This window comes from Dendrobates tinctorius, unplaced genomic scaffold (genome assembly GCF_039654945.1).
Source record: "Dendrobates tinctorius isolate UK_male_01 unplaced genomic scaffold, ASM3965494v1 ptg000029l, whole genome shotgun sequence".
In the NCBI taxonomy this organism is placed as follows: domain Eukaryota; kingdom Metazoa; phylum Chordata; class Amphibia; order Anura; family Dendrobatidae; genus Dendrobates; species Dendrobates tinctorius.
Genome location: NW_027361697.1, coordinates 6,835,361 through 6,856,466, shown reverse-complemented (window position 1 = coordinate 6,856,466; position 21,106 = coordinate 6,835,361). Strand labels below are relative to the sequence as shown.

The window sequence follows — 21,106 nt, the reverse complement described above, 5'->3', positions numbered from 1 at the left end:
GAGTCCTGAAACCGAGGCATGACACAGTGTCTGACATTTTAACAAAGCCTTGCAACCTGACTAAGAACATCTGCCAAACCAGCATCTTTTCCAATGAATGAGACACTCATCTGCAGGAAGCTGCTTCGGACTTCTTTCACATCCTCAGTTACTGTTTGGCAGAGTGAGAGTCTATGGCAGTGTTCCCAAACTCCAGTCCTCAAGAGCTACCAACAGATAATGTTTTCAGGATTTCCTTAAAGGGAATCTGTCACCTGGTTTTCCTCATATAAAGTGCGTGCAAAATTTTTCAACCCTGTTACAGCTTTCTAGTATGCTGTGTATACAACCATATCCAAAAGTGTTGGCACCCTTGAAATTGTTCCATAAAATGAAGTATTTCTCCCAGAAAATTATTGCAATTACACATTTTTGTTGTGCACATGATTATTTCCTGTGTGTATTAAAACAACACAAAAAAAGAGAAAAAAAGGCAAATTGAACATAACTTCACACAAAATCCCCAAAATGGGATGGACAAAATTGTGGGTAACCAACTTTGTTTCAAGCTTGTGATGCTCATTTAAATTCACATGTGGTAAGTAACAGGTGTGCGCAATATGAAAATTACACCGAAAAGAGATAAAAAGGGAGAAGTTGAATTAATCTTTGCAGTGTGTTTGTGTGTGCCACACTAAGCATGGCGAACAGCAAGAGGAGAAGAGAACTGTCTGAGGACAATATCAAATATCTCACAGTTACAAATCCATCTCCAGAGATCTTGATGTCCCTTTGTCCACGGTGTGCAACAGAATTAATACGTTTTCAACCCATGGCACTGTATGTAATCTCCCTGGATGTGAACAGCCGATAAAAAAAAATTATGAAACTTTGCAACACAGAATAGTCCGGACGGTGGATAAGCAGCCCCAATCAAGTTCCAAAGAAATGCATTCTGTCCTGCAGGTTCAGGGTGCATCAGTGTCTGCACAAAATATCCAAGGACATTTGAATGAATTGAAACACAATGGCAGGAGACTCAAAAGGCATAAAAGACAAAGCTACATAAAAAAATGTACAATAGTTTGCATGTCAAGAAGCCAAATCCTTCTCGGAAGGCGTCTTCTGGACAGATGAGACCAAGATAGAGGTTTTTAGTAAGTCACATCCTTCTACTGTTTGCTGAAAGAGGAATTGGCCTACAAAGAAAAGAACATGATGCCTACAGCCAAATATAGTGGAGGTTCAAAACAAAAATGTTTTTTGGGTTGTTTTCTACCTCTGGCACTGGGTGCTTTGACTGTGTGCAAAGCATCATAAAATCTGAAGATTACCAAAGGATTTTGGGTTGCAATGTAGTGCCCAGTGTCAGAAAGCTTTGTTTGCTTCCTAGCTCATGGGTCTTCCAGCAGAACAATGACCACAAACATACTTCAAGAACCCTAAAAAAAAGGATGGATACAAAGCGCTGGAGGGGTGTGAAGTGGCTTTGATTTCTGCTCTAAAAAGCACAAATAATTGCTTTTATTATAGTGCCAGACGACTAAGTCTGGTCCGATGGGGGGTCTCTGGTCTTGATCTGGTGCCTCCTCTCTTCGTTTTTTTTTTCCTGCTTCATGTGGATGATACATCCTATGTCATCCATTTGGGGTCCTCCATCATGCTCCTGCGCAGACTCACTTCTCTCTGGTCTGCTGAGGGCAGATTAGAACGCTGCGGTGCGCATGCCCCACCTTTACGTACAGGTCATTTTCACTCTTTCACCTTTCCCTGCACATGTGCACTACAGTACTTTGCTCTGCCCTCAGCAGGGCAGAGAGAAGTGAGCCTGGTCAGGAGAGTGATGGAGGGCACCGTGTGGATGACATAGGAAGCGTCATCCACATGAAGCAGGGAAAGAGGACAGCGATTGCAAGGAGAGAGGAGTGGCTGGATCAAGATTAGAGATTCCCATGGGACTGAACTGCCCCGTCTGTGAGTATAATAAAAGCTGTAATAAAAGCTATTCTATAAGCCTTGCAGTGCAGATTGCAGACTTACATACAGTATACTAGTATGCTGTAACAGAGGGCGTAAAGGTGCTGACTAGTGATGAGCGAGCATACTCGTTGCTCGGGTTTTCCCGAGCATGCTCGGGTGTTCTCTGAGTAGCTTGAAGATTTAGTTTTCGTCATCTCATCTGCATGATTTGCGACTTGTAGACAGGCTGAATACATGTGGGAATTCCCTAACAAACAGGCACTCCACACATGTATTCAAGCTGTCTAGCAGTCGCAAATCATGCAGATGAGACGACGAAAACTAAATCTCCGAGCAACACCAAAATACTCGGAGGACACCCGAGCATGTTCTTAAAAATCCGAGCAATGAGTATACTCGCTCATCACTAGTGCTGACCCTACTTTATATGGGGAAAACCTAGTGCAAGACCTAGTGCAAGTTCCCTTTAATATTGCACAGGTGATTTAATTTTTGCATGGACAATGCTAAGGAAATCCTGAAAACTTGATCTGTTGGTGGCTCTCGAGGACTGGAGTTGGGGAACACCGATCTATGGGAATTAATGTTTTTTCTTATGCAGATTGACAGCTGGCATAGAGAGTGATATAGCTCAGGCAATGCTCCATTCAAAAAGGGTATTTAAATTATCTCTCCCCCAAAAGAAAGAATGCTATTTGTCTAGTACCACCTACCCTGTAAGTCAATATCTGACCCTTTAACAAGTTTTGCAACCTGACAAAAGATATAAGCCAAATCAGTGTTTCTTCCAAATGAAAAGACACCCATCTGCAGGCAGCTGTCTGCCCCTCATCAGGCTAGGTGAAAACTTGCTGATCGGCGGGTGTCCAAACTCTGGGACCTTCATTGTTCAGTAGATCAGAGAATGTTTATTCCCAGTAAGAGGTGTCTTGGCAGGTTGGATGCCCGGTTGTCGCTCAGTTAATTCCCTATAGAGCTGCTAGAAAAGCTGAGTGCAGCGGGGGGGGGGGGATGCATGGAGTGACAGTCAAAAATGCACAATGCTATAGGGGATAAAAGTTTTGTGTTCTGTCGATCAGTGGATCAGTGCAGAAAAATCTGCTGAAATAATGATGTGTTGGCAGGAAAACGCTGAGTAAAATGCATTCATTTTTTTGCCGCATTTTTTATTTGCATTCTTCATGCATTATTTTCTTGTGTGTATCCCTTGCATTGTAATGGGTGAAGAATACTACAAAAATGCTGAAGGAATTGACATGCTGCAGATTGAAAACTGCTTGAAATCTGCAAGGAAAATTAAGCAGCGTGTGCAATAGACTTCAAAATCTCATTGACTGGTGGTGCTAGGAAATCCTTCAGTTTTTGTAACAAATCTGTACGGAAAAAATGCGACACAAATACAGCAAATACTTACCATGTGCCGATACCCTCTCAAAATACCACTCAAAAACTCTATTTGGAGATCCTTTGTCTACTGACAGGTATTTCCAAAAATCCAAATCAATTTTCTAATTTCCAAAAACCTATTTGTATCTTTAGGATAAGAAAAGTATGTCATTATATTGTGAACTTGCGATACTTTGAGATGTGCATCTTACTTGTGATCGCTGCCAGCAGTATCGCTTTAGCAGCTGAAGACCCCGTATTGACCAACTCTGATCACAACAAGGTAGGTCATTTTACAGGAGATCCATGCATCTCTGTTCATCTCTGGATATTTCAGCTTTCTTCATGTTTTCTGTTATTTTCGTGCAGGTTCTTCGTTACTTTGATTATGTTTTCACTGGAGTCTTCACCTTTGAGATGGTCATTAAAGTAAGAAACTTACAAGTTCTTTCACATTTATGGCAATCAACTCATACTTGTAAAAAAAATGCCAGCAATCAGCTACACACCAACGATATTCACAGTTAGAAATCAGGTCAGGAAATGCTGTTCTAAGTTTGCAAGAGCCACTTTTCGCAACTTCCAGTTTTTTACCAAATCTTAACTTTTACTCTGACTCATATTTAATGTGCTACAAAAGAATAATGGTAATTCTTTATATACAAAAATGTATCAGGAATTTCAAGACAGAAGGGAATTTTTTTAGGTATTTTCCGTTCCTTATATAATGCCAAAATATTCTAAAATGCTAATGCTTTAGTATTAAAAATAATTCAGAACTTTAAAGGAAAAAAAAAACTTTTTGGAGTCAAAAATTTTCTGTAATTTTTTTGTGTAATGTCTGCAGGTTTTTATTTTTCTGTTGATTGACTATTTTCCATCGGTAACCAATATGAGGGCTTGTTTGTTGTTTTGGGGCATTTTCGCGTATTGATTTCATTCTGGGGTAGATATTATTACTTTTTGTTGCATTTTTTAAAATAATAATAAATAAGTGGCATGACATAGGAGGTGCTCATCTTTTCTTCTTTAGACAATCATTCTTCCAGATGTCCCAAGCAGGCTTAAGGGGCTTCATCATAAAAATAATTCTGCAGAAAGTACAGGGATTGGACTGTATTGGACTGTGATAAAGTGATTTTCTCTGATGAAGCCTCCTTCAGACTGTTTGGTACATGTGGCAGAATGATTGTCCAGAGGAGAAAAGATGAGACCATTCATGTGTGGGTGCTTTTCATCAAAGAAGGGGCTCACTCACAGTTTTGTCTAAGACCACTGCCATGAATAAAAAATGGGATTTAAAGATCCTCCAAGTGTAACTTCTTCCAACGACCCAGGAGCAATTTGGTGATGAACAGTGCTCTTTCCAGCATGATGGAGACTGTGTGGCTCGGTGAACAAAAATTGATATTTTGGGTCCATGGCTGGATCTCCTAAAATCTATATCCCACTAAAAACCTGTGGTCAATCCTCAAAAGTCAGTTGGACAAACAAAAACACAGAAAGTGTATTAAACCATAAGCACTGATTAGACTAGAATGGGTTGCCATCAGTCAAGATTTGGCTCTGAAGCTGATATACCAGGGATAATTGCAAAAGTCTCGGAAAATATATATTTTCCTTTTCTGTAGATGATAGATCAAGGATTAATTCTGCATGAAGGCTCCTACTTCCGTGACCTCTGGAACATCTTGGATTTTGTGGTAGTGTTGGGAGCCCTGGTGGCTTTTGCTTTGGCGTAAGTATTTAATCCCATCCCAAGTTGTGGTTGCGAAAGACGCAAAATGTCAGTCCAGAGCCTCATCCGGTGCCTTCTCTCACTTTCTATCCCCCATCTTTCCTCTTTTCTTGGAATGCAAAGGAATGTCTTGGGGTAAATATAAGCTGTGAAGCGTTAGCCCTTTAATGTCAGCATACAACATTATAGATGGACATTGTAAGGTGTTGTGTTTCTGTTCTGTCATTGTAAAGCTAGGAAACACATATTTCCACTAAGTCAAAAGCTATGTGATGGTTTAAAGCAGAAAAACAGTCTTCAGATTTTCTCTGCATTATCTGCAGACAATAGTATGTTGCCCGCTTCCCGTCCTTCCTGCGTAGCAGAGGGAATGTGCTCTCCATCATTGCTTTGTGTCTGATGTAAATGTTTCTGGCAGTCTCCATCTCTGGATTCATCATAAGATGAGAACTCATTTCATTCTTTCCTTTCCATTGTTTATCTTTTATTTGCCTTGCATCTCCTAGGACTAACAAAGGCCGGGACATCAAAACAATTAAGTCTCTGCGTGTTCTTCGAGTGCTCCGACCACTCAAAACCATCAAGCGTCTCCCGAAGTTGAAGGTAACAAGAATCACAGAGCGTCAACAATGAGGAAAAACTTATCAAAGTCATGCAGATTCAAAGCTGTCCATAGCGTGTGCCCTAGGATAGATTACTATAAAATGGGAATCTTAGCCAGTGATAGTTGGACTACAAGATTTGTAAATTGGGTTTCTAAAAATCCAGCCTGTACAAGAAACTATTACCAGTATTGACATCTTTTAAACAGATGTATTCTTCCCTACATCCTAAGAAGAGTAGCACAACATTACCATTAAAAAAAATTGTGATTTTGTGATATTCTGTTGGGAGATGTTTCTCCTATATGTGTCTATGTGCAGCCATCCACTGGTTTTCATATGAATTTCAGTCTTTCATGGATGTTACTATTATGCTTTGATAATGTATTGAATTTATGTTAAGAGCTAGATGAGCAAACCTGGTGGAATTCCAAGTTGATATATTCACTTGAAATCAACTGGGAAATTTGATTTGCATCAAATATATTTGGTGTCAATAAAATCTGCTGGGAAGAATTTAGAAAAAATTCTTATGCTCACCTCTCCTTAGCCCTCCCCACACCCGTCCTACTACCGATTCTCTGATAGGCTCATCTGTCTTCTTTCTTCTGCCATTTGCTTTGTTCTTTCCACGTCTCCGGTGCTGTCGTTTTTTAGGATGCCCATGAGCTGTCACACGGGTCGCCAACCCCTGTCCCAACTCAGTCCTGCCCATTTCATCAGAGCTTGCCAAAATTGGCGTGAGACCTCCAAAAGACGCAACATTTTAGCTCAGCCTCGTGTTTCACCAACATCTTAACTTTTTAAAGTTTTTTATGTCAGAATGTTTACGTAAAAGGCCCCAATTCATCAAGACCCCAGCGATTTTCTCACCAGTTATGAAGAGAGGGAGCATTGGAGTCAGACGCTACTGATTCATTGAGAGATGCACACCTCGTAGTAAACCAGGAGACTCTGTCAAGTGGCATGCTTGTCTGTGCGCCTCGCCCCAGATCTTACTCCGGTCCCAGACATAGTCTAAGATGTGCAGCCATATTGCCTTTGTTGCCTTTTCCAGGTCCAGATACAATTAAGAAATAGGCTAATAGAGTATGTAAAATGTGAGCGTTAGTGGAAAAGGCAATGGCCTATATTATTGTCTTTTGCATGTATGATGGGATTCAGTTGTATGTAACAGACAGATAATATCTAGACTCTAGTGGTGCTTCATGTGAGTTTTCCTTTGCAACTAACATTGTGATCTTCTCCCCAGGCAGTGTTTGATTGTGTGGTTAACTCTTTGAAGAACGTCTTTAATATCCTCATCGTGTACAAACTCTTCATGTTTATATTCGCCGTCATCGCTGTTCAACTCTTCAAGGGCAAGTTCTTCTATTGCACAGACAGCTCAAAGGATACCGAGAAAGAATGCATGTACGTCGAGAGAATTAATGTGTCTCTAGGGATCTTTTCCTTCTCCTTAATGCAACCAGAGATGCACAAGGAAATTCATATACATAATTCCACATCAATGGATCATTCCATTACTGTCTGTCTGCTGTGTATCATGACAAGGACAGACCACACACCCCATTCATGATGCAAAGGAGCATAAGCAACAGATTTCTATTTCTACCTAACAATATAGAAGAACAAACTTTTGCACATAACATGCCTGATAATTAATAGATGAGCAAACTGCATAATCTACTTCAAATTTGGATGACCCCCATGGTGCAAATTCGATTTGAAACATGTACAAATTTCCAACTTATCAGCATGAAGGTTACTGCCCATACGAAAGCCTCATGCTCACACACTGTATGGCCGCACATCAAGTCCATTGGCACTCAGACATCCATTATTGGGCACTTTAAGGCACTGTACCTCCTCTCAGGAATAATGCTCTGAGAATTCCACAGTAATAAGGCATGGAATGGAAAAAAATGTATAAAATAAGAGGCAAGGAGCTGCACTATTAGCCTATAGCAGTGATGGCGAACCTATGGCACTGTTCCAGAGCTGCAGCTTGCTTCCTCTCACTTATTGAGCGGCGCGGCCACGGAGCTGAATGATGATGTCATCCAGCCGCGGCCGCGCCGCTCAATGTGTGAGAGGAAATGATAGGAAGGAAGCTGACGGCGCGCGGAGAGGTGTGTGTGTGTGTGTTGGTGAGAGGGCCAGTGATGGGAGTGGTGGGGAGAGGGGAATGATGGGAGTGATGGGGAGAGGGGAATGATGGGGAGAGGGCTAATTATGGGAGTGATGGGGAGAGGGAATGATGGGGGTGATGGGGATAGGGGAATGATGGGAAGAGGGCTAATGATGGAAGTGATGGGGAGAGGGCCAATGATGGGAGTGATGGGCAGAGGGGAATGATGGAAGTGATGGGGAGAGGGAAATAATGGGAGTGATGGGGAGAGGGGAGAGATTGGGAGAGGGCTAATGATTGGAGTGATGGGGAGAGGGCTAGTGATGGGGAGAAGGCATTGATGGAAGTGATGGGGAGAGGCCAATGATGGGGTGATGGGGAGGAGGAAATGATGGAGGTGGTGGAATGGGCAATTTCTACATTTATACATGAAGGGGATCATGATGGGGCATATTTCTGCATGAAGGGGATCATGATGGGGCATATTTCTACATGAAGGAGATTATGATGGGGCATATTTTTACATGAAGGGGATTATGAGGGGGCATATTTCTGCATGAAGGGGATCATGATGGGGCATATTTCTACATGAAGGGGATTATGATGGGGCATATTTCTGCATGAAGGGGATCATGATGGGGCATATTTCTACATGAAGGAGATTATGATGGGGCATATTTCTACATGAAGGGAATCATGATGGGGCATATTTCTGCATGAAGGGGATCATGACGGGGCATATTTCTACATGAAGGAGATTATGATGGGGCATATTTCTGCATGAAGGGGATCATGATGGAGCATATTACTACAAGAAGGAGATCATGATGGGCATTTGGCACATGTTGGCACTTCGTCATAATTAATTGGGTTTTAGGTTGCAGTATGGGCACTCGGTCTCAGAAAGGTTTGCCATCACTGGCCTATAGCAAGCTGAAAGAGCAGGATTATGCATCTGTATGGATCAATAGTACAACAGTATGTATGAGGCTTAAAAGAAACATATCTTTAGTTTTAGTTATGGAAGCTGTCACTTCTATTTTTAACTCAGAAAAATAAATATGCAACTTAAAAGACAAAAAAAAATAAAACTAAATATATATATATACAGGGTGGACCATTTATATGGATATACCTGGGTGGGCCATTTATAAAGTTGGATACAAAATGGCCGACTTCAAAATGGCCACCACAGTCACCACCCATCTTGAAAAGTTTTCCCCCTCCTATATACTAATGTGTCACAAACAGGAAGTTGATATCACCAACCATTCCCATTTTATATAGGTGTATCCATATAAATGGCCCACCCTGTGTATATATATATATATATATATATATATATATATATATACTGTATATATAAACATGTATGAACAACAACAACATAACTGTGAAGAAGAAGACATGGACCACACTCCGAAACTGGTTCTTAGTTAACATTATGACCAGGATGTATGAAGCCCGCCACCATGTCAAGGATATAGACAGTGGATATAAAAAGTCAACAAACCCTTATTGAAATGCTATGTTTTTGACATGTAAATAAGTCACACCAGGAATAATTATTTTGAAACTTTTTCCACCTTTAATGTTCCCAATAATCTTTAAAATTAAATTAAAAAATAAATTGAAACTGAACTTTTGGGGTAAACAAAAGAAAAAATAAAGAATCAAAATAATGCAGTTGCATAACTATGCACACCCTTAAGCTAATACTTTGTTGAAGTAGCCTTTGAATATATGAAAGCATTCAGTCTTATATGGTATGAGTCTTTCAGCATGGCATCAGAATTGGTGATCTTTGCCAACTCTTCCTTGCAGTAGCGCTCCAAATCTGTCATTGTGGGGGTATGTCCTGTATACAGCGACCTCTCCCACATATTTGCAATTGGATTTAGGTCTGGACTATGGCTGGACCATTCCAAAAATTCCCAAACGCTAATCTTCTTCTGGTAAAGTCATTCTTTTCTTGGCATGGAGGTTGTTAGGGTCATTGGCATGTAGAAATATGAAATTCCTTCTGTTTTTTTTAGCAGAAATATGAAGGTTTTGTTGCAAAATGAACTGATATTTTTGGAGCTTCTAAGAATTCCCTCTACCTTGTCAAAAGTTCCAGCTGATAAAAAAATCACCCCAAAGGATAATGCTATCTCCGCCATGCCTGACTGAGAGAATGGTATTCTTTTGGTGATGCACGGTTTTAGCTTTGCACCAAACATACCCTTTCGCATAATGGTCAAACAGGTCAACCATGGTCTTCTCAGACCATAAAACATTTTCCCAAATGGTTTTGGCAGACTTGATGTAGGTTTAAAAAAAACAAAAAGCCTGTATTGGATGGTTTTCTTTGTAAGAAAAGGCTTCCATCTTGCCACCATACCCCACAGGAGATTGTTATCACATGCAAAACAAGTATTTGCCCGAAATTCATGCAGCTCCTTTACTGTTCCTGTAGGCCTCTCAGCAGTCTCCCTGACCAATCCTCTCTGACCAAAACTCTATATCGGAAGTACATACCAATGGTTTGTTTCATTTATGCTCTAGAGGAAGTTATATAGATCATGAGAAAAACAAGATGGAAGTAAAGAGAAGAGAGTGGAAGAGACACGAATTCCACTATGACAACATCATATGGGCGCTGCTTACACTCTTCACTGTGTCTACTGGGGAGGGTTGGCCTCAGTGAGTACTTTTTATCCAAGCTCATTATGAATATTTCTGGCTGATGAAGAACTACACTTCTAAGAAACTTGCTTTGTTCTTCTTGTCACCAGAGTTCTGCAGCATTCTGTGGATGTGACTGAAGAAGATCGGGGCCCAAGTCGGAGCAACCGCATGGAGATGTCCATTTTCTATGTTGTCTACTTTGTAGTCTTCCCCTTCTTTTTCGTCAATATATTTGTGGCTCTTATTATCATCACCTTTCAGGAACAAGGAGACAAGATGATGGAGGAATGTCGGCTTGAAAAGAATGAGGTGAGGCTTGTAATGGGGATTTTAGGGGACTTTGTTGTCCTAGAGGACATTACCTGGCCTACAAGTCTCCCCTATGCCGCCTGGAAGTCTCCTCTAGGAGAATAAGTAGTCCCTTTGCATTGAATCCTAGTCTTTTAAATTTTATTTTAAATTATTAAATTTCCAAAATATAGAAGAGTTCGGGAACTACACGCACTAATCCTTTCTCCTAATTTATGTAATGTCATAATTCAAAAAGGGCTCAGATGTCAGGGGATATTTTCATCTCTCAGAGTTAGAGAAGCTTCTTTATCTTTACAAAAAAAATGCTTCCTATTCATCAACTATTTTTAGAAATGTCATGAGCTTCCATATTAAGCAATTGGATGTATCACTGTATAATAAAAATCTATTATAATGTTTGCGACTTGTGATAATAATAATACAATCTGATCACCTTGTTTGAGATTGGCAGTGAATAAGTGCACAATTGTTTTTTTTTAAAGACTATATATTGTACTTCTAGGTTGTTATTTTATGGTACATGTGTATGGTCTTCTTTAATTGTTTTAATATATAAAGATTTAATGTTACCAAATATGCTGTATGGAAAACCTAACCAGATGCAGTCGCCCCCTATAGTGCACAGCATGTCGGGAAGATGTTTATCTAAATATAGCCATTGACTTTTCATTGTCAAGATGTTTCTTATTTCTCCTTCCTTTTCTCTCCTTAAATTATTGTATAGCTTTCAAAATTGTACTTTCATTTCTTTGGTACTTTTAAAAACCAGATTCGGTTGAAGCCTTTAGTTAAAGGGCAACCGTGGTTTTAATTTTTACTTAATAAATCAATACTAGATATGAAAATAAGCAACTGTGTAATATATCTTATCAGAGAAATCTGCTTCTAAAATTCTCGAATCCCAGGTAAAAATCTATATTTAGTTAAGACAGATTTTTTCCTATCAATTCTGATGTAGGAGATGACGGTTGGTGCTGTTAAGGATCTATGTTTGTAGCTCCTCCCTTCCCCTTTCTCCCCTCTACATAGAATCTCATCAGCACCAACTGCCATCTCCTATCTCAGTAATGGGACAGTGTGTCTTCCCTGAATACAGATTTTAACTAGGAAATTAAAATTTAGATAATGACTGAAGGCAAAGAAGAAGAAGAAGCTTTCTCTGATAAGATATATTGCAAAGTTGCTTATTTTCATGTGCACTATTGATTTATGAAATAGAAATTAAAACGACGGATAATTTTTAATCAATGTATTGTAAATTGTTATTGAATGGCTGTTAAAAGGACACATCAGACAAAACTGAATATCATTATCTTATACATAGTGCCAGGTATTAAGAGGTGATAACATCGACGTAGTCTTCAGACCTACAGATGACTACCCATTCCTGCTACTACATGTAGGGACAAATGACACCGCAAGAAATGACCTGGAAACCATCTGCAGAGACTTTGAAGACTTAGGCAAGAAAGTGAAAGAACTGGGAGCGCAGGTGGTCTTCTCTTCCATCCTCCCAGTGGATGGCCATGGAACAAGGAGGTGGAATAAGATTCTGCAGGTGAACAACTGGCTACGTCGATGGTGCCGTCAGCAACGATTTGGATTTCTGGATCACGGAGTGAACTACTTATACGATGGACTACTTGCTAGAGATGGGGTGCACCTTACGAAGACTGGAAAACATGTATTTGGAAGTCGCCTTGCTACACTTGTAAGGAGAGCTTTAAACTAGAACAACATGGGAAGGGAAGCAAAAGACCAGAAAATGCCATACACCTGACAAATGCTATTGAGAACTCTGCTATTAGAAGTGGAAAGGAAGAACAAAGACGAAAGAATCTAATTAATAAAAATATTGGAGAAAGAGAAACCAATCACAAACTAAAATGTTTCTATACTAATGCACAAAGCATGGGCAACAAACAAGGAGAATTGGAACTACTAACACAGGAACAGAAATATGATGTCATTGGAATCACTGAAACTTGGTGGGACAATACACATGATTGGAATAAAAGGCTAGAAGGATACAACTTATTTGCAAGAAACAGACTTGATAAACGAGGAGGAGGTGTCGCATTGTATGTTAGAAACGCGTATATCTGCACAGAGATTGAAGCTTCAGAGACTGGGAGTTCTGTGGAAACTGTTTGGGTAAGAATACAAGGACAGAACAATGGAAAGGACACCATTGTAGGCATTTACTACAGGCTGCATGTGCAAGCTGAAGATATGGATGAACTCTTTATGCATCAAATGGCCAAGTTCTCCAAAAAATCTGACATAGTTGTCATGGGAGATTTCAACTATCCAGACATTTGTTGGGAATCTCTCTCAGGCAAAACTAACAGGCCAAGGAAATTCTTATCCTCTCTTGCTGACAACTTTATCTTCCAAAAGGTAGGGGAGAAAACAAGGGGAACTGCTACCTTGGATCTAATCCTTATAAACAGGGAGGAAATGGTTGAGGAGGTAAAAGTGGCTGGGACCCTAGGAGGTAGCGACCATGCTATTTTAGAATTTTGGATAACTAGAGGTGGAAGACCTGTGAAGACTCAGACGTCAAGGTTAAATTTCAGAAAGGCAGATTTTAAGGGATTCAGAAAGAGAATTGGAGGGATCCAATGGCTGGATATCCTTAAAGACAAAAATGTCCAGGAAGGATGGGAAATCTTGAAAAATGAAATTCTCAAAGCACAGTTGTTAACAATTCCGAAAAGAGGGAAGAATAGGAAGCATTTAAGGAAACCAGGATGGATGAACACAAAACTTAAGCACATGCTAAAAAGGAAGAAAAAAATGTTTATAAAATGGAAAGAGGGAGGCATATCTAAAGAAGAATATAATGCTGTCTGCAGAACCTGCAGGGCAAAAATCAGATTATCTAAAGCTAAAAATGAATTGAGGCTTGCAAGAGATGTCAAAAGCAATAATAAAGGATTCTGGGGATATGTCAAAAGTAAAAGAAAAGTCAAAGATGCTATAGGATTTTTACAGGATGAAAATGATGAAATGGTAAGACAGGATGTTGAGAAGGCTGAACTTTTAAATTCCTATTTTGCATCTGTTTTCTCTCAGAAAGGAAATGTAACATCAACTGTTCTTCACTGTCCTATTAAGGGAATAGAAGAATCCAGGATATCTATAAACAGAAAGATAGTGAGGAAACACTTAGCTAACCTAAATGAATTCAAGTCTCCAGGTCCAGATGAATTACACCCCAGAGTACTGAAGGAGATAGCAGAAGAAATTTTTGAACCCCTCTCCATAATCTTTGAAAATTCTTGGAGAACAGGAGAAGTGCGAGAAGACTGGAGAAGAGCAAATGTCGTTCCTATCTTCAAAAAGGGGAAGAAGGTGGACCCAGGCAACTATAGGCCGGTGAGTCTGACTTCTATACCAGGAAAGATCTTTGAACAAATTATTAAACAACATGTATGTCAGTACCTGGATAAGAATGAAGTGATTAAACAGAGTCAGCATGGGTTTGTAACTAATAAGTCATGTCAGACTAACTTAATTTCCTTCTATGACGGAATCACTGATTGGGTGGATCAAGGAAATGCTGTAGATATAGTATATCTTGACTTCAGCAAAGCATTTGACAAAGTCTCTCATACAATCCTTATTGAAAAAATGACTAAGTATGGAATGGACAAGGCAACTGTTAGGTGGATTCATAACTGGCTTAGTGATCGGACCCAAAGAGTGGTCGTAAATGGCTGCACATCCAGTTGGAAGAATGTCTCAAGTGGGGTACCACAGGGCTCTGTCCTGGGCCCTGTATTGTTCAACATCTTTATCAACGATTTAGATGATGGAATTGAGGGTAAACTGATTAAATTTGCTGATGACACAAAACTCGGAGGCATAGCTAATACTAGAGAAGAGAGAGAGAGGATTCAAAAAGATATAAATAAACTGGCGAAGTGGGCAGCAACTAACAGAATGGTTTTTAACAGGGAGAAATGCAAAGTACTACATCTGGGCAATAAAAATGAAAAAAGCATATACAGAATGGGAGGAATAGGGCTAAGTGACAGCACATGTGAAAAAGACTTGGGTATACTAATAGATCACAGACTGAATATGAGTCAACAGTGTGATGCAGCAGCAAAAAAGGCAACTGCAATTCTAGGATGTATTAACAGAAGCATACAGTCTAGATCGCGTGAAGTCATTATTTCCCTCTACTCCTCTTTGGTCAGACCTCATCTGGAATATTGTGTCCAGTTTTGGGCACCACATTTTAAAAAAGACATCAACAAACTGGAGCAAGTTCAGAAAAGAGCGACCAGAATGGTGACCGGTATGCAAACCCTGCCTTATGAGGAAAGGTTGCGGGATTTGGGAATGTTTAGCTTGCAAAAGAGAAGACTGAGAGGATACTTAATAGCTGTCTACAAATATCTAAAGGGCTGTCACATTGTAGAAGGATCAACTTTATTCTCATTTGCACAATGAAAGACTAGAAGCAATGGGATGAAACTGAATGGGAGGAGACACAGATTAGATATTAGAAAAAACTTTTTGACAGTTAGAGTGATCAATGAGTGGAACAGGCTGCCACGAGAAGTGGTCAGTTCTCCTTCAATGGAAGTCTTCAAACAGAGGCTGGACAGACATCTGTCTGGGATGATTTAGCGAATCCTGCTTTGAGCAGGGGGTTGGACCAGATGGCACAGGAGGTCCCTTCCTACTCTACGATTCTATGATTCTATGATTCTATGATGCAGTGTCCTTCAGCAGTCCCCTTAAAGGGGTTGTCCAGTAGTGCTTAATCAATTCTGGATAATACGGCTATGTTCACACATTGTGCTTTTGCTGCATTTTTTTTCTGCAGACAAAACTTGCTATTTATGCAATAAAGATTCTGCTTAAAAAACAAGGTTTTACTGTCTTTTTGTGCCTCATTTTTGTTGTGTTTTTTTTGCTTTTTTATGCTGTGTTTTCCATGCTAAAATGGGTGAAAAAACGCTGCAAAAAAGTTGAAAGAAGGGACATGCTGGCAGTTTTAAAATATGCAGCAGTTTTCCAATTCAGTCAGGAAAAAAAACAATGTGTGAAATCTCATAGCTTTTGCGGGTACTGTAAAATGCAGCTTTTAATTTACATTAAAAAAAGAAGCAAAAATGCAATGTGTGAGCATAACCTAACTCCACTGCCTTTTAAGAGTGACAAGACTTGTGCTCTTTGGCTGGAGCTTATCAATATTCCATCAGGAAGGACATCCGATCTGATTAAATAATAAAGGCTACATCTGATGAGCATCCACTCATTTACTGCAGCCTACACAGGACACAAGTCACGCCACTTTCCGGAAATAGCTGCACTGACATCGCTGGAATGGCATCGCTGCAGGTGATTATCCACTATTTTCTATTTTAAGTATTATGCTTCAGTTTTTTCAGTAGTGGACAACCCCTTTAATCTCTTAAGTTCACAGACATTGAGGGGGTGCTGCAAGACAATCTGCTAGCGATGAGTATATCAATATGAAGCAAATCAAATTTTCTTTGAGTTTTGCAAAACTTTTTTTTTGCAATTTACACCAGATGAATCTAGCAAAATGGTACCTGGCCATTTGTCAGTTTGCTGGATTTTAAAGGGCTAGTTAGGATTAAAAAAGGATTAAAAAGAATAAAAACATAATAGTAACCCCATCCCAGCTCTCATCAGCCCTCCTTTACTCTTCTAAGTGTCTCCACACCTCTTCCACCTTCACAGTGGTCTTCATCACCTCTGACCCTGGAAAGGCCCTGCAAGATTATGATGTGCATTGGCCAGTGATGTCATGATGTCACAAGGCCTATTCAACAGCAGAGATATCAAAGACTACATTCAACACCAGTGATATCGAAGACTACGTTGAACACCAGTGATATCGAAGACTACATTCAACACCAGAGATATCGAAGACTACATTCAACACAAGAGATATCGAAGACTACATTGAACACCAGAGATATCGAAGACTAGATTCAACACAAGAGATATCGAAGACTGCATTCAACACCAGAGATATCGAAGACTACATTCAACACAAGAGATACCAAACACTACATTCAACACCAGAGATATTGAAGTCTACAGTCAACACCAGAGATAGCGAAGACTAGATTCAACACAAGAGATAACGAAGACTGCATTCAACACCAGAGATATCGAAGACTACATTGAACACCAGAGATATTGAAGACTACAGTCAACACCAGAGATAGCGAAGACTAGATTCAACACAAGAGATATCGAAGACTGGATTCGACACCAGAGATATCGAAGACTAGATTCAACACAAGAGATATTGAAGACTGCATTCAACACCGGAGGTATCGAAGATTACATTCAACACCAGAGATAGCGAAGAATACACTGAACACCAGAGATATCGAAGAATACATTGAACACCAGAGATATCAAAGACTACATTCAACACCAGAGATATCGAAGACTAGATTCAACACAAGAGATATTGAAGACTGCATTCAACACCGGAGGTATCGAAGATTACATTCAACACCAGAGATAGCGAAGAATACACTGAACACCAGAGATATCGAAGAATACATTGAACACCAGAGATATCAAAGACTACATTCAACACCAGAGATATCGAAGACTACATTCAACACCAGAGATATCGAAGATTACATTGAACACAAGAGATATTGAAGACTGCATTCAACACCGGAGGTATCGAAGATTACATTCAACACCAGAGATAGCGAAGAATACACTGAACACAAGAGATATTGAACACTACATTCAACACCAGAGATATCGAAGACTACATTCAACACCAGAGATATCAAAGATTACATTGAACACAAGAGATATCGAAGATTACATTCAACACCAGAGATATCGAAGACTACATTCAACACCAGAGATATCGAAGATTACATTGAACACAAGAGATATCGAAGATTACATTGAACTCAAGAGATATCGAAGACTACATTCAACACCTGATGTATCGAAGACTACATTCAACACCAGAGATATCGAAGACTACATTCAACACCAGAGATATCAAAGATTACATTGAACACAAGAGATATCGAAGACTACATTCAACACCAGAGATATTGAAGCCTACATTCAACACCAGAGATATCGAAAATTACATTGAACACAAGAGATATCGAAGCCTACATTCAACACCAGAGATATCGAAGATTACATTGAACTCAAGAGATATCGAAGACTACATTCAACACCTGAGGTATCGAAGACTACTGAGGAAATTAGGAGAGGACTAAAGGACCAGTGGGGAGCTGCTAGGAGGGACAAGTAGGGTTTGAGGAGAAATGAGTATAATTTAAAAAAAAACAACATTTATTATGTTCTAGGGTCTGTAGAGAATAAAAAAGTACATTTGATTCTCACTTACGGTACTTAATTTGATTTTCATTAAATAAGTTAATGTATAAAATTTCACAGCCAATTTTGAGCAAATCTACGAAATTCTAATTTGGGTAGATTCACTCGTGTCTATTTGTAACTTGTCAGGTTTGCCCAAAGTTTCCTTAATTATTATCATAGATGTTTTGCTATTTTAGTGGAAGATTACAGAATCATTAGATACAGTATTAGAATTACGGTACTCTTTCCAAATTACTTTGCTTTTTGATATTGACCAATGTCGGATCAAGGAGCGTTATATATGGTCAAATGAGTAAATTCTTTATTTTTTCTATATGTTGAGAAATGTATGTCCTTGTTTCGTAGAGAGCCTGCATAGACTTTGCTATAAGTGCCAAGCCTCTCACCCGCTACATGCCTCAGAATCGCCATACCTTCCAGTACCGCGTGTGGCACTTTGTAGTCTCCCCGTCATTCGAGTACACCATCATGGCCATGATTGCCCTAAACACTGTGGTGCTTATGATGAAGGTAAGAATGGGAATTTAGTTACTTTTGGGAATTGATCACATTAAATGACTAGGTCCATGTATTATTGGAACGTTTACCATGAAACATGCCTTTCAGGATATATTTTCCTTTTTTTCTTTCAGTATTACTCCGCTCCATACACTTATGAACTTGCTTTGAAGTATTTGAACATTGCCTTCACTATGCTATTTTCTCTCGAGTGCATCCTGAAAATCATTGCATTTGGATTCCTGGTACGTAACAATTACTTGTCTATTGTCCCTTAATACGTGTTCCTGGATGCAAGGCTTATTGTAACAGCTGAGACTTATATTCTACATACAATAAGTTATTTTGTGTAATACAAGATGTTTTCTGCTTTGTCACAGAACTATTTCAGAGACACCTGGAATATTTTTGACTTTATTACTGTAGTCGGCAGCATCACGGAGATTATTCTTACGGACAGTAAGGTGAGAAATGACCGGTGTCTGCTATTATTATCTATCATCTGATGTTTCACATTTTTCAAAGTTATAAGGGGATTTCTGGTAAGTGGACATTATCGCCTAGCCACAGGATAAATGATCATTTATAGATAAGTGGCGTTCCAACCTCTGGGATTGCTCCATTCATCCTGTTTTGGACTGATGAGTGTTGCGCTCAGCTTTTTCTAGCAGCCCCATAGTGAATGAATGGCGCTACTGGTCCATTGTAATTAGCATGAAAGTGCCCCTTCTATTAGTGAGGTTCCAGTGGTCAAACCTCACAAATCTATAGGTTATCCCATATTCTGAAAAAACCCCCATTAAGAAGAACAGAAATCTTCAATGTTGGGTTACTGGTGCTAGGCTTGTTTATAGCACGCCAAAAAAACTTGAAGGGGTTGTCCACTACTCAGGCAACCCCTTCTGAATCCATATGTTTCCCCCTAGTAAAATAATGACACTTATACTCACCTCCATTTCTGGTGCCAGTTGAGCGGTGTCAGCACAGCCTCTCCCGGGGACATTGGTCATGGAATTGCGTGACATAACAATCAGCGATGGCTTCTCTCTCCTCTCTTACGGACGTAATTGACATCTGGAGTAAGTAAGAGGGCAGCAGCATCTGTCACTTCCTCTGAGTGCCTTGATTTGTCCAAAGGATGGGAGAATAAAGTCAGCGCTGATTGGACGCAGGGTTCGCATGGCATAACAATGTCATGCGATCTCTGGGGGAGGGAGTGCAGACACTGCTCCAAACATGCCGACACTGAAGGGGAGAACAAGTGTTATTATTTTAATGGGAGGGAATAGGAATTGAGGAAGGATTATTCGATTTGTAGACAACCCCTTTAAGCCATGTGTGCATTGGATAGTAGTGTCTACAGAGCCTATGGTTCTGTGTGAAAATAAGGTGCTTCCATATTGTAGCAGATTTTCTTGTATGAAACTGTTAGAAAAAGAGAAAACCATTCCATGCCTCTAAATTAAATGATTTCCAGTACAGAAAATTGAAATGGCACTCACCACTAATGCTCCCCTTCTTTATTTCTCTGAAAATATGATTAAAACAAACAGAATTAAATGATGCAGGACACATGACCAGACAAAGTGCAAGAGAAATGGCCATGGCCTAATAACTTACTCTTGTTGACTTTTTAATCCTATTTTTGGAGAAATAAAGAAGATAAGATCTAGTGGTGAGTGCCACTTCCATTTTTAATATTTTGATCGGCCGCACAACATTTGAGCTATTGTAATATCCCTCTCCAATACCACCATGAGTCTGATCTAGGTCTGTTAAGCTATTATGCCAACAACAATTGCATTTTTGGGCTCAATTCCAGTACGGACCCATAGATTTCATCACGTACCTATAATAAGGCAAATTTATTGCAGAATTGCAGAATCATACAACATGTTCAGTCTGAATTTGACGTTTTCCTCCCCTGTAGTACTACAAAATTGGTTATTTCTTTCATTTTCTTTGAGAAATGAGACATGGAATATTGGTGGTTGACAATTTAAAATCCTACATTTCTTACGCTAGTTTTTGTCAACCCAGTATGAATTTATCATTATGGCTGTAATATACAGGGCTTTGAAAAAGTATTCATACCCTGTAAACTTTCCCACATTAGGGATCATACAGCTTCATGAAAACCAAGGAACAAACCAGACAGGTCAAGGACAAAGTTGTGTAGAAGAGTAAAGCAGGGTTAGATTATTAAAAAGTAGTCCAAGCTATGAACGTCTCAAAGAGAACTATTAAATCCATCATCCAAAAATGGAAGAATTATGGCAAAACTTCAATCCTACCAAGACATGGTGGTTCAATTAAACTGACATCCCACAAGCAAGGAAAGCACTAATTAGAGAAGAAGCCCATGGTTATTCTGGAGGAGCTGCAGAGATCCACAGCTTAGGTTGGAGAATGTGTCCACAGGAC

At 39.6% G+C, this 21,106-nt stretch overlaps 1 protein-coding gene across 1 annotated transcript in view; it reads left to right on the top strand.

Annotated features, from left to right (window-relative positions):
- The window catches only part of CACNA1E (calcium voltage-gated channel subunit alpha1 E), an 817,054-nt gene that overhangs the window by 736,659 nt on the left and 59,289 nt on the right, over positions 1 to 21,106 (top strand). Inside the window, exons 24-34 of the mRNA XM_073571345.1 lie at positions 3,499 to 3,628; positions 3,715 to 3,774; positions 4,977 to 5,083; positions 5,207 to 5,218; positions 5,590 to 5,686; positions 6,938 to 7,098; positions 10,364 to 10,501; positions 10,594 to 10,795; positions 18,530 to 18,694; positions 18,817 to 18,927; positions 19,063 to 19,146. Coding sequence (XP_073427446.1) covers positions 3,499 to 3,628; positions 3,715 to 3,774; positions 4,977 to 5,083; positions 5,207 to 5,218; positions 5,590 to 5,686; positions 6,938 to 7,098; positions 10,364 to 10,501; positions 10,594 to 10,795; positions 18,530 to 18,694; positions 18,817 to 18,927; positions 19,063 to 19,146 — 1,267 coding nt within the window. The remainder of the gene's footprint in view (positions 1 to 3,498; positions 3,629 to 3,714; positions 3,775 to 4,976; positions 5,084 to 5,206; positions 5,219 to 5,589; positions 5,687 to 6,937; positions 7,099 to 10,363; positions 10,502 to 10,593; positions 10,796 to 18,529; positions 18,695 to 18,816; positions 18,928 to 19,062; positions 19,147 to 21,106) is intronic.